Source organism: Lethenteron reissneri, chromosome 67 (genome assembly GCF_015708825.2).
Source record: "Lethenteron reissneri isolate LAM-NWPU_2019-01 chromosome 67, ASM1570882v1, whole genome shotgun sequence".
NCBI lineage: Eukaryota > Metazoa > Chordata > Hyperoartia > Petromyzontiformes > Petromyzontidae > Lethenteron > Lethenteron reissneri.
Genome location: NC_083845.1, coordinates 6,787,088 through 6,800,864, shown reverse-complemented (window position 1 = coordinate 6,800,864; position 13,777 = coordinate 6,787,088). Strand labels below are relative to the sequence as shown.

Below are 13,777 nucleotides of genomic sequence, written 5' to 3'. Positions count from 1 at the left end.
TAATTTTATTGTTTTATTTGTATTTGATTATTTCCCTTCTACGTGACTTTACCGAAAGAACCAAGAATATGAATCCCTGCAGTCGCGAAAGCTTTAAATCGACATCTGAATAATCCATGGGTCTTCGTGTAACCATCTGTTTATCATGTCCAAGCCAATCGTTCATCCACTGCTGGATTTTGGCATCCCCACATTGCCACCACTTCTCAATGACAAGCATGGAGGGGGGTGGGTGAGTGCAGGGCATGGATTGCTGAACGCAGATCGCAGCGAAAAGTGCACAATGATGCCGTCATCAAAACAGAGGGGCTGATGCGCAGTGGCCGAGACGAACCAAAGGAGGGAACCCCCAAGTGGACATCTTTGTTTTTTTCGGTAAAGTCACGTAGGTGATAAATAAAATGAAAACTAAATTAAATCGCGACGTTTCGGGTGCAACACAAGTATCCGTCACCAGGCGGGAAAGCGTGGCCTGCTGCTGATGCCCAAAACGTGATTTAATTTAGTTCAGTTATTTTATTTTTTACCCACGTGACTTTACCGAAAAAACCAAAGAGCATGAATCCTTGTAGTCCCGAGAAAGCTTCAAATCTCGAACCCAAGAGGGACATCCACAAGAAATCATTCCATACGCACTGCCAAATAAGGTGGCATTAAGGGGGTTAAACTCTTAAATTTCGATTTAAAGCTTTCGTGACTGCAGGGATTCATCTTCTTGGTTCTTTCGGTAAAGTCACGTAGAAGGGAAATAATAAAATAATAAAAATAAAACCTTAAAATACTATTCTCACGACGTTTTGGCCACAACGCAAGCACCAGTCCTCAGGTGAAGAACAGGTCTGTCGGAAAGACAGCGTCTGAATGAACACCACCAAGCTTTATTTTTCGATTTAAAGCTTTCGTGACTGCAGGGATTCATCTTCTTGGTTCCTTCGGTAAAGTCACGTAGAATGGAAACAATAAAACAATCAAAACAAAACGAAGAGGGTTCAACTCTTGTTAAAAAAAGCACATTTATTACCGAAAACAAAACGACTTCCATTTTAAGTTAAATCCACGAGTGGGTGAACACGATTCCCTCTCACCCCACCCACCCCCCTCCAACATTCGGGGGGGGGGGGGGGGTCTGCTCAGTCTCCCTCATCCACTGCGGCCTCATCAGCTGCTCCCTCATCAGCAGCTCCCTCGTCCCCGACAGAGTCATCGGCGGGTCCCGTGTCCCCCTCGTCGCCGGCTTCTCTCCGCGGCGTCTCCTTGTCCTTCCTGCGCTGCTCCGAGGCCTCCTTGCGCCCCTTGAGGTCGCGTCTGTACGCTGCCCGTTGTGACGGAGAGAGCGACAGAGCAGAAGGACGGGGTGAAGGCCCGCGGCGAGAACAAAAACGAGAGTCGGGGGACGCAAGTTCACGTAGGTGAAAAATAAAACAACTAAATTAAATCGCGACGTCTTCTTGGTTCTTTCGGTAAAGTCACGTAGAAGGGAAATAATAAAAATTAAACATACAATTCTCACGACGTTTTGGCCAACAACGCAAGCAGCCGTCCTCGGGTGAAGAACAGGTCTGTCGGAAATACAGCGTCTGAAAGAACAGGTCTGTCGGAAAGACAGCGTCTGAATTCTGAAAGAACAGGTCTGTTGGAAAGACAGCGTCTGAATTCTGAAAGAACAGGTCTGTCGGAAAGACAGCGTCTGAATTCTGAAAGAACAGGTCTGTTGGAAAGACAGCGTCTGAATTCTGAAAGAACAGGTCTGTTGGAAAGACAGCGTCTGAATTCTGAAAGAACAGGTCTGTCGGAAAGACAGCGTCTGAATTCTGAAAGAACAGGTCTGTCGGAAAGACAGCGTCTGAATTCTGAAAGAACAGGTCTGTTGGAAAGACAGCGTCTGAATTCTGAAAGAACAGGTCTGTTGGAAAGACAGCGTCTGAATTCTGAAAGAACAGGTCTGTCGGAAAGACAGCGTCTGAATTCTGAAAGAACAGGTCTGTCGGAAAGACACCGTCTGAATTCTGAAAGAACAGGTCTGTTGGAAAGACAGCGTCTGAATTCTGAAAGAACAGGTCTGTTGGAAAGACAGCGTCTGAATTCTGAAAGAACAGGTCTGTTGGAAAGACAGCGTCTGAATTCTGAAAGAACAGGTCTGTTGGAAAGACAGCGTCTGAATTCTGAAAGAACAGGTCTGTTGGAAAGACAGCGTCTGAATTCTGAAAGAACAGGTCTGTTGGAAAGACAGCGTCTGAATTCTGAAAGAACAGGTCTGTTGGAAAGACAGCGTCTGAATTCTGAAAGAACAGGTCTGTTGGAAAGACAGCGTCTGAATTCTGAAAGAACAGGTCTGTCGGAAAGACAGCGTCTGAATTCTGAAAGAACAGGTCTGTTGGAAAGACAGCGTCTGAATTCTGAAAGAACAGGTCTGTCGGAAAGACAGCGTCTGAATTCTGAAAGAACAGGTCTGTCGGAAAGACACCGTCTGAATTCTGAAAGAACAGGTCTGTTGGAAAGACAGCGTCTGAATTCTGAAAGAACAGGTCTGTTGGAAAGACAGCGTCTGAATTCTGAAAGAACAGGTCTGTTGGAAAGACAGCGTCTGAATTCTGAAAGAACAGGTCTGTTGGAAAGACAGCGTCTGAATTCTGAAAGAACAGGTCTGTTGGAAAGACAGCGTCTGAATTCTGAAAGAACAGGTCTGTTGGAAAGACAGCGTCTGAATTCTGAAAGAACAGGTCTGTTGGAAAGACAGCGTCTGAATTCTGAAAGAACAGGTCTGTCGGAAAGACAGCGTCTGAATTCTGAAAGAACAGGTCTGTCGGAAAGACATCGTCTGAATTCTGAAAGAACAGGTCTGTCGGAAAGACAGCGTCTGAATTCTGAAAGAACAGGTCTGTTGGAAAGACAGCGTCTGAATTCTGAAAGAACAGGTCTGTTGGAAAGACAGCGTCTGAATTCTGAAAGAACAGGTCTGTTGGAAAGACAGCGTCTGAATTCTGAAAGAACAGGTCTGTTGGAAAGACAGCGTCTGAATTCTGAAAGAACAGGTCTGTTGGAAAGACAGCGTCTGAATTCTGAAAGAACAGGTCTGTTGGAAAGACAGCGTCTGAATTCTGAAAGAACAGGTCTGTCGGAAAGACAGCGTCTGAATTCTGAAAGAACAGGTCTGTCGGAAAGACACCGTCTGAATTCTGAAAGAACAGGTCTGTTGGAAAGACAGCGTCTGAATTCTGAAAGAACAGGTCTGTTGGAAAGACAGCGTCTGAATTTTGAAAGAACAGGTCTGTTGGAAAGACAGCGTCTGAATTCTGAAAGAACAGGTCTGTTGGAAAGACAGCGTCTGAATTCTGAAAGAACAGGTCTGTTGGAAAGACAGCGTCTGAATTCTGAAAGAACAGGTCTGTCGGAAAGACAGCGTCTGAATTCTGAAAGAACAGGTCTGTCGGAAAGACAGCGTCTGAATTCTGAAAGAACAGGTCTGTCGGAAAGACAGCGTCTGAATTCTGAAAGAACAGGTCTGTTGGAAAGACAGCGTCTGAATTCTGAAAGAACAGGTCTGTCGGAAAGACAGCGTCTGAATTCTGAAAGAACAGGTCTGTCGGAAAGACACCGTCTGAATTCTGAAAGAACAGGTCTGTTGGAAAGACAGCGTCTGAATTCTGAAAGAACAGGTCTGTTGGAAAGACAGCGTCTGAATTCTGAAAGAACAGGTCTGTTGGAAAGACAGCGTCTGAATTCTGAAAGAACAGGTCTGTTGGAAAGACAGCGTCTGAATTCTGAAAGAACAGGTCTGTTGGAAAGACAGCGTCTGAATTCTGAAAGAACAGGTCTGTTGGAAAGACAGCGTCTGAATTCTGAAAGAACAGGTCTGTTGGAAAGACAGCGTCTGAATTCTGAAGAACAGGTCTGTTGGAAAGACAGCGTCTGAATTCTGAAAGAACAGGTCTGTCGGAAAGACAGCGTCTGAATTCTGAAAGAACAGGTCTGTCGGAAAGACACCGTCTGAATTCTGAAAGAACAGGTCTGTTGGAAAGACAGCGTCTGAATTCTGAAAGAACAGGTCTGTTGGAAAGACAGCGTCTGAATTCTGAAAGAACAGGTCTGTCGGAAAGACAGCGTCTGAATTCTGAAAGAACAGGTCTGTCGGAAAGACAGCGTCTGAATTCTGAAAGAACAGGTCTGTCGGAAAGACAGCGTCTGAATTCTGAAAGAACAGGTCTGTTGGAAAGACAGCGTCTGAATTCTGAAAGAACAGGTCTGTTGGAAAGACAGCGTCTGAATTCTGAAAGAACAGGTCTGTTGGAAAGACAGCGTCTGAATTCTGAAAGAACAGGTCTGTCGGAAAGACAGCGTCTGAATTCTGAAAGAACAGGTCTGTCGGAAAGACACCGTCTGAATTCTGAAAGAACAGGTCTGTTGGAAAGACAGCGTCTGAATTCTGAAAGAACAGGTCTGTTGGAAAGACAGCGTCTGAATTCTGAAAGAACAGGTCTGTCGGAAAGACAGCGTCTGAATTCTGAAAGAACAGGTCTGTCGGAAAGACAGCGTCTGAATTCTGAAAGAACAGGTCTGTCGGAAAGACAGCGTCTGAATTCTGAAAGAACAGGTCTGTTGGAAAGACAGCGTCTGAATTCTGAAAGAACAGGTCTGTTGGAAAGACAGCGTCTGAATTCTGAAAGAACAGGTCTGTTGGAAAGACAGCGTCTGAATTCTGAAAGAACAGGTCTGTTGGAAAGACAGCGTCTGAATTCTGAAAGAACAGGTCTGTTGGAAAGACAGCGTCTGAATTCTGAAAGAACAGGTCTGTTGGAAAGACAGCGTCTGAATTCTGAAAGAACAGGTCTGTTGGAAAGACAGCGTCTGAATTCTGAAAGAACAGGTCTGTCGGAAAGAGAGCGTCTGAATTCTGAAAGAACAGGTCTGTTGGAAAGACAGCGTCTGAATTCTGAAAGAACAGGTCTGTTGGAAAGACAGCGTCTGAATTCTGAAAGAACAGGTCTGTTGGAAAGACAGCGTCTGAATTCTGAAAGAACAGGTCTGTTGGAAAGACAGCGTCTGAATTCTGAAAGAACAGGTCTGTCGGAAAGACATCGTCTGAATTCTGAAAGAACAGGTCTGTCGGAAAGACATCGTCTGAATTCTGAAAGAACAGGTCTGTTGGAAAGACAGCGTCTGAATTCTGAAAGAACAGGTCTGTTGGAAAGACAGCGTCTGAATTCTGAAAGAACAGGTCTGTTGGAAAGACAGCGTCTGAATTCTGAAAGAACAGGTCTGTTGGAAAGACAGCGTCTGAATTCTGAAAGAACAGGTCTGTTGGAAAGACAGCGTCTGAATTCTGAAAGAACAGGTCTGTCGGAAAGACAGCGTCTGAATTCTGAAAGAACAGGTCTGTTGGAAAGACAGCGTCTGAATTCTGAAAGAACAGGTCTGTTGGAAAGACAGCATCTGAATTCTGAAAGAACAGGTCTGTTGGAAAGACAGCGTCTGAATTCTGAAAGAACAGGTCTGTCGGAAAGACACCGTCTGAATTCTGAAAGAACAGGTCTGTCGGAAAGACAGCGTCTGAATTCTGAAAGAACAGGTCTGTCGGAAAGACATCGTCTGAATTCTGAAAGAACAGGTCTGTCGGAAAGACATCGTCTGAATTCTGAAAGAACAGGTCTGTTGGAAAGACAGCGTCTGAATTCTGAAAGAACAGGTCTGTTGGAAAGACAGCGTCTGAATTCTGAAAGAACAGGTCTGTTGGAAAGACAGCGTCTGAATTCTGAAAGAACAGGTCTGTCGGAAAGACAGCGTCTGAATTCTGAAAGAACAGGTCTGTTGGAAAGACAGCGTCTGAATTCTGAAAGAACAGGTCTGTTGGAAAGACAGCGTCTGAATTCTGAAAGAACAGGTCTGTTGGAAAGACATCGTCTGAATTCTGAAAGAACAGGTCTGTCGGAAAGACAGCGTCTGAATTCTGAAAGAACAGGTCTGTTGGAAAGACAGCGTCTGAATTCTGAAAGAACAGGTCTGTTGGAAAGACAGCGTCTGAATTCTGAAAGAACAGGTCTGTTGGAAAGACAGCGTCTGAATTCTGAAAGAACAGGTCTGTTGGAAAGACAGCGTCTGAATTCTGAAAGAACAGGTCTGTTGGAAAGACAGCGTCTGAATTCTGAAAGAACAGGTCTGTTGGAAAGACAGCGTCTGAATTCTGAAAGAACAGGTCTGTTGGAAAGACAGCGTCTGAATTCTGAAAGAACAGGTCTGTTGGAAAGACAGCGTCTGAATTCTGAAAGAACAGGTCTGTTGGAAAGACAGCGTCTGAATTCTGAAAGAACAGGTCTGTTGGAAAGACAGCGTCTGAATTCTGAAAGAACAGGTCTGTCGGAAAGACAGCGTCTGAATTCTGAAAGAACAGGTCTGTCGGAAAGACAGCGTCTGAATTCCGAAAGAACAGGTCTGTTGGAAAGACAGCGTCTGAATTCTGAAAGAACAGGTCTGTCGGAAAGACAGCGTCTGAATTCTGAAAGAACAGGTCTGTCGGAAAGACAGCGTCTGAATTCTGAAAGAACAGGTCTGTCGGAAAGACAGCGTCTGAATTCCGAAAGAACAGGTCTGTCGGAAAGACAGCGTCTGAATTTTGAATTCAGACCGCTGTCTTTCCGACTGCAGCCACGAAAGCTTTAAATCGAAATTTAAATCACGACGTTTCGGGCACAACACAAGCATCCGTCATCAGGTGGGAAAGTGTGGCCTTCCGCTAAGCCCACGGGGTCCCTGCTTTTTGTGTTTAGTTTGCCGTTCTTACCCCCGCACGCTCCGATTAGCGCGGTTAAAACGAAAAACTAAACTTTGTTTTAGCAGGCAAGACCCATCGATCTTCGCAGCTCTTTCAGAAGTGACTTGGCCACAAATGATCGCTCAACCACGCGGCTTATCGTTTGGAAATGTACACGAGCCAAACAAAAACTCTCCTAGCCACCGTGATGATGATGAGAGACGCAAACTCCAAATATACAGCAGCAGGCGTCCGGGTCGGGATGGAACCTACGACCTCCTGTACACCAGGCGAGGTAGTTAACATCTCCTAGCCACCGTGATGATGATGAGAGAGAGACACGCAAACTCCAAATATACAGCGGCAGGCGTCAGGGTCGGGATGGAACCCACGACCTCCTGTACACCAGGCGAGGTAGTTAACATCTCCTAGCCACCGTGATGATGATGAGAGAGAGAGACACGCAAACTCCAAAAATACAGCAGGCATCAGGATTGGGATCGAACCCACGACCTCCTGTACACCAGGCGAGGTAGTTAACATCTAGCCACCGTGATGATGAGAGACACAAACTCCAAATATATAGCAGCAGCAGGCGTCAGGGTCGCGATCGAACCCACGACCTGTTAACATCTCGCCACCGCAGTTGTCTACGTACGCGCGAAAGTTCGACACACAGAGACACGCGTACGTAAACAGGTTACACTTCACAAGACTTCAAAAGCATTCCACAATTACAGATTTTAAAAACCGATCGCTGTTACGTTAAAAATCAATTGCGTTGTAAAACCAATCGTGTGAAATCGCGTTGCGTGCCATCGCTCCGATCCTCACCGTCCAGGCTCTCACGGAGCGGCCCGAGGAGCTGTTGAAACTCCATCTCCTCCACGGCGGAGAGAACATCGTTGCCGCTCAGCGTTTTCCGCTTACTCTTCACAGCAAAGTTGTTGGCACTGTTGCCGAGAGTGAGAGAGTGAGAGGTCGGAGGGGAGATACGATATTAATCTTGAATTTCGATTTAAAGCTTTCGTGACTGCAGGGATTCATCTTCTTGGTTCTTTCGGTAAAGTCGCGTAGAAGAGAAATAATAAAAAATAATTTTATAAATAATAAAATTTTTTTTTTAAAATAATAAAAAGAATTAACTTTTTTTTATTTTATTATTTCCCTTCTACGTGACTTTACCGAAAGAACCAAGAAGATGAATATTAATCTTGATTCGAAGCTTTCGTGACTGCAGGAATCCATACTCTTTGGTAAAGTCACGTAGGTAGGAATAAAATAAAACAAATCACGACGATTCGATCGCAACACAAGTGAGCGAGCGGTTTGAGAGCAAATGGCGAGCGAGCGGTTTGAGAGCGAGTGGCGTGCAAGGTGGTGAGCGAGCAGTTTGTGAGTGGTGAGCGAGCGGTTTGAGAGGGAGTGGGGAGCAAGTGGGGAGTGAGGGGTTTGTGAGTGAGTGGCGAGCGAGCGGTTTGAGAGCAAATGGCGTGCAAGGTGGTGAGCGAGCGGTTTGTTTGTGAGTGGCGAGCAAGTGGTGAGCGAGTGCTGAGTGAGTGGTTTGTGAGCGAGTGCTGAGTGAGTGGTTTGTGAGCGAGTGCTGAGTGAGTGGTTTGTGAGTGGTGAGCGAGCGGTTCGAGAATGAATGGTGAGCGAGTGGCGAACGATTTGAGAGCAAGTGGTGAGCGAGCGGTTTGTGAGCGAGCGGTTTGTGAGTTGTGAGCGAGTGGCGAGCGAGCAGTTTGTGAGCGAGCGGTTTGTGAGCGAGTGTCGAGCGAGCGGTTTGTGAGTTGTGAGCGAGTGGCGAGCGAGCGGTTTGTGAGCGAGCGGTTTGTGAGCGAGTGTCGAGCGAGCTGGTTTGTGAGTTGTGAGCGAGTGGCGAGCGAGCGGTTTGTGAGTGAGCGGTTTGTGAGCGAGTGTCGAGCGAGCGGTTTGTGAGTTGTGAGCGAGTGGCGAGCGAGCGGTTTGTGAGCGAGCGGTTTGTGAGCGAGTGTCGAGCGAGCTGGTTTGTGAGTTGTGAGCGAGCGAGCGGTTTGTGAGCGAGCGGTTTGTGAGCGAGTGTCGAGCGAGCGGTTTGTGAGTTGTGAGCGAGTGGCGAGCGAGCGGTTTGTGAGCGAGCGGTTTGTGAGCGAGCGGTTTGTGAGGGCGCGGTTTGCGAGCGGTTTGTGAGCGAGCGGTTTGCGAGCGAGCGGTTTGTGAGCGAGCGGCGAGCGAGTGAGTGCTGAGCGGCGGTGCACCAGGACGTGGCGTAGAGCACGAAGACGCTGGCGGCGCGGGAGATGGCGCTGCGCGCCTCCTTGGACACGTTCACGCCCTCGGGCAGCTGTGCACACCCAGGGCCCAATAACAACAACAGCAGCAGTAGCTGGCACTCGTCACTACGTGGTGGTGACATCACCAAGTAGTTATATACAATGACTCCTCGACTTATGGACACTCGACTTACGAACTTTCAGAGACACGAACAAAGCTGTCCGTATGTCCAGTAGCTCGATCTGACCCAGAGTCGTAAGTTAAATCGCCGTGCAATGGATGGCGGTGGTGGCATCTACATCTGCAGAACGTGAAGAACCAGTGGCATCTACATCTGCAGAACGTGAAGAACCAGTGGCATCTACATCTGCAGAACGTGAAGAACCAGTGGCATCTACATCTACAGAAAGTGAAGGACCAGTGGCATCTACATCTGCAGAACGTGAAGAACCAGTGACATCTACATCTGCAGAACGTGAAGAACCAGTGGCATCTACATCTGCAGAACGTGAAGAACCAGTGGCATCTACATCTACAGAAAGTGAAGGACCAGTGGCATCTACATCTGCAGAACGTGAAGAACCAGTGGCATCTACATCTACAGAACGTTAAGAACCAGTGGCATCTACATCTGCAGAACGTGAAGAACCAGTGGCATCTACATCTGCAGAACGTTAAGAACCAGTGGCATCTACATCTGCAGAACGTTAAGAACCAGTGGCATCTACATCTACAGGACGTGAAGAACCAGTGGCATCTACATCTGCAGAACGTGAAGAACCAGTGACATCTACATCTGCAGGACGTGAAGAACCAGTGGCATCTACATCTACAGAAAGTGAAGGACCAGTGGCATCTACATCTGCAGAACGTGAACCAGTGGTATCTACATTTGCAGAACGTGAAGAACCAGTGGCATCTACATCTGCAGAACGTGAAGAACCAAACGTGAAGAACCATTGGCATCCACATCTGCAGAACATGAAGAACCAGTGGCATCTACATCTGCAGAACGTGAAGAACCAGTGGCATCTACATCTGCAGAACGTGAAGAACCAGTGGCATCTACATCTGCAGAACGTGAATAACCAGTGGCATCTACATCTGCAGAACGTGAATAACCAGTGGCATCTACATCTGCAGAACGTGAAGAACCACTGGCATCTACATCTGCAGAACGTGAAGAACCAGTGGCATCTACATCTGCAGAACGAATAGCCAGTGGCATCTACATCTGCAGAACGTGAAGAACCAGTGGTATCTACATCTGCAGAACGTGAAGAACCAGTGGCATCTACATCTGCAGGACATGAAGAACCAGTGGCATCTACATCTGCAGAACGTGAAGAACCAGTGGCATCTACATCTGCAGAACGTGAACAACCAGTGGTATCTACATCTGCAGAACATGAAGAACCAGTGGCATCTACATCTGCAGAACGTGAAGAATCAGTGGCATCTACATCTGCAGGACGTGAAGAACAAGTGGCATCCACATCTGCAGAACGTGAAGAACCAGTGGCATCTACATCTGCAGAACATGAAGAACCAGTGGCATCTACATCTGCAGAACGTGAAGAACCAGTGGCATCTACATCTGCAGAACATGAAGAACCAGTGGCATCTACATCTGCAGAACGTGAAGAACCAGTGGCATCTACATCTGCAGAACATGAAGAACCAGTGGCATCTACATCTGCAGAACGTGAAGAACCAGTGGCATCTACATCTGCAGAACGTGAAGAACCAGTGGCATCTACATCTGCAGAACGTGAAGAACCAGTGGCATCTACATCTGCAGAACATGAAGAACCAGTGGCATCTGCACAGAACGTGAAGAAATAGTTACATGATAATTGTTTTTTTACCCTTTTATCTGGCAACAAAACTGACACCTTTTTTACGAGGAGTCATGTTTGCATAGACCACAATACCTGCAGTCATAATGCAAACAAAAAACATAACTCTGATAATGTATGCACTGTCCTTGAAGTTGATTGGTCCACACCCGAGACAGCTTTCCTTAGAGCCTAGTCTCACATGGGTTGGACCATGGGTTGGTACGGGTACCCGTACCCGTACCGGGCCGGGTACGGTTACCCGTTCCCTACCCGTACCCTACTCGAAATGAGTGACAAACGGTTACTCACCAGTGACTCACGGTCTACCCGTACCCGGCCGCACCAGGGACGCAAACGGGTACCCCGTACCCGGCCTGGTACGGGTAGCCGGGTATCGGGTAGGGTACGGGTATCGGGTACCCGGTTGCGACCTCTGGTGCACCTGAAAGCGCCGTGCGATGCGACGGCGACATCGCGACCCAGGGTTCAAACGCCGCCAATAAAACAGGCCCAAGTGGACGGCGTGTTTCTCACCGCGTCCTTGATGATCCGTGTGATGACCGCATTTGGCAAGTTCAGGTCCTCAGGTCTCTCTGCCATGCTGGGATCCTGCGAGCGTACACACAGCGACAAAAGACCCCCCCCGTGTAGCGTTAACAGGCTGCCGGGGCAATTTAAGGGCTTGCATCTTGAATCCTTGCCTCACTTGATGCAGCAAATCTGGCTGTGACGGTCCCACCTGATGACGGAGACTTGCGTTGCCTCCGAAACGTCGTGATTTTATTGTTCTATTTTTATTAATTTTAATTTCATTTTTTACCTACGTGACTTTACCGAAAGAACTAAGAGTATGAGGCAAGTGTTGTTGGCGAGCAGCACCTGCGAAGGTCAGCACGGTACACGAGGGGGTGGTTGACCGACGTCACGCCCGGCCGCCTTTGTCTCCCCGGTGGTGATGTGTACTACACACCGCACCAGGTACTCATTTTAGGCTGAGTCGACACAGATACACACACAGACAGGTATACACACACACAGGTATACACACACACAGGTATACACACACACAGGTACACACACACACAGGTACACACACACACAGGTACACAAACACACAGGTACACACACACAGGTACACACACACAGGTACACACACACAGGTACACACACACACACGCAGGTACACACACACACACAGGTACACACACACGCAGGTACACACACACAGGTACACACACACACACAGGTACACACACACGTGTACACACACAGCTATATACAAACACACAGGTACACGCACATGCAAAGATCCCCCGTATAGCCTTGACAAGAATGTTGGGGAAAGTGCTGTTAGCGAGCACCTATGAAGGCCGGGACGGTACACTAGGGAGTGGGTGGCCAACACCACGCCCGGCCGCCTTTGTCTCCCCAGTGGCGATGTTTACTACACACCGCACCGGGTACTCAGGCGAGGTAGTTAACATCTCCTAGCCACCGTGATGAGAGAGAGAGACACGCAAACTCCAAATATACAGCAGCAGTAGGCGTCAGAGTAGCGATCGAACCCACGACCTCCTGTACACCAGGCGAGGTAGTTAACATCTCACCACCATGATGATGATGAGAGAGAGACACGCAAACTCCAAATACACAGCAGCAGGCATCAGGGTCGGGATCGAACCCACGACCTCCTGCACACCAGGCGAGGTAGTTAACATCTCCTAGCCACCGTGATGATGATGAGAGAGAGACACACACAAACTCCAAATATACAGCAGCAGGCGTCAGAGTTGCGAGCAAACCCATCGCTGCAGCGCTCTCACCGCGAATGGCGACAGCGATGTCCGTTTCAGTCGTGGGAATAGTTACGAGGTTAGTGGGGTGGGGGGTAAGAAAGTTAAATGGATTTAAACGAAAACTAAAATTCACTCCGCATCGATTCACGTCACTGAACGCGCGGGAAAACCACACGTGGGTGACCCCTGACCCCCCCCTCTACTTCCGGTTTACAAAAGTTATAGATTTCGTAAAATAATAATGTTTTGCGTTTTGCGAGGCTTTGTTCGATGTTTTTAATGGAGATTAGGTCACCAAGAATCGGTCAACAAATATTAAAATAAAAAATGTTTTAATGATTGACTCGTTTCTATTGTTAGCGCCTAAGCAAGCGTTCGACGTATACGCACTACGGTTTACAATCTGGAAACGAACAAGAAATAGAATTCATGCATCGCATTGGCATGCGAGCGCCTCGCGTGATTGGTTAAAGTAAAGTCACGTGGGATTGATTCTACATCTTCCAGAAGTGGTAGATGTCAACGTAACTTATACCATCTTCCGGAAGATATCTATGTCTTCTGGAAGATTGCTACTTCGGAATAATTTGTATTATTTACCGGAAAAATCTGCTTCTCTGGGAGATTACTACTGGCTCGGTATAATTTGTATCATCTTCTTGAAAGCCTACATCTTCCGGAAGATTACGAATTACTCCGGGGAGATTAAAATAATATTTTGGAAGATATCTCCTCTTCCGGAAGATTGCTACCAATCACGGGATGATTCGTCGCAACTTCCGGAAGAGGTAGATGTCAATACTCTTCGGTTTTTTCGGTAAAGTCACGTAGGTAAAAAAAAATAGAAATAATAAAATAAATAAAAATTATTCATTATGAAATAATAATAGAAATAAACTAAATTAATAATAAAAAATAGTGAAAATGATAGAAATAAAATATGTAAATATTAAAAATATTTTAAATTATACTAGAAATAAAATACTCTTAGTTCTTTCGGTAAAGTCACGTAAGTAAAAAAATGAAATTAAAATTAATAAAACAAAAAATATCGATTTTAAGCTTTCGTGACTGTAGGGATTCATCTTCTTGGTTCTTTCGGTAAAGTCACGTAGAAGGAAAATAATAAAATAACAAAA

At 46.8% G+C, this 13,777-nt stretch overlaps 1 protein-coding gene across 2 annotated transcripts; it reads right to left on the bottom strand.

The window, feature by feature from the left end:
• Positions 1–1,007: 1,007 nt before the first annotated feature.
• Positions 1,008–12,827, bottom strand: LOC133360181 (DNA polymerase epsilon subunit 3-like). 2 transcript variants are annotated; one of them, XM_061578794.1, is made up of 6 exons: positions 12,666–12,827; positions 11,722–11,804; positions 11,377–11,451; positions 8,986–9,071; positions 7,580–7,698; positions 1,008–1,312 (listed from the first exon to the last, which is right to left on the bottom strand). In XM_061578794.1, exons 3-6 carry the CDS (start codon positions 11,440–11,442, stop codon positions 1,131–1,133), a joined length of 453 nt encoding a protein of 150 aa, XP_061434778.1. In that variant the 5' UTR covers positions 11,443–11,451; positions 11,722–11,804; positions 12,666–12,827; the 3' UTR covers positions 1,008–1,130. The 2 variants fall into 2 exon arrangements, with proteins under 2 accessions (XP_061434778.1, XP_061434777.1); XM_061578793.1 differs by lacking the exon at positions 11,722–11,804 and having other exon boundaries at positions 1,010–1,312.
• Positions 12,828–13,777: the final 950 nt, after the last annotated feature.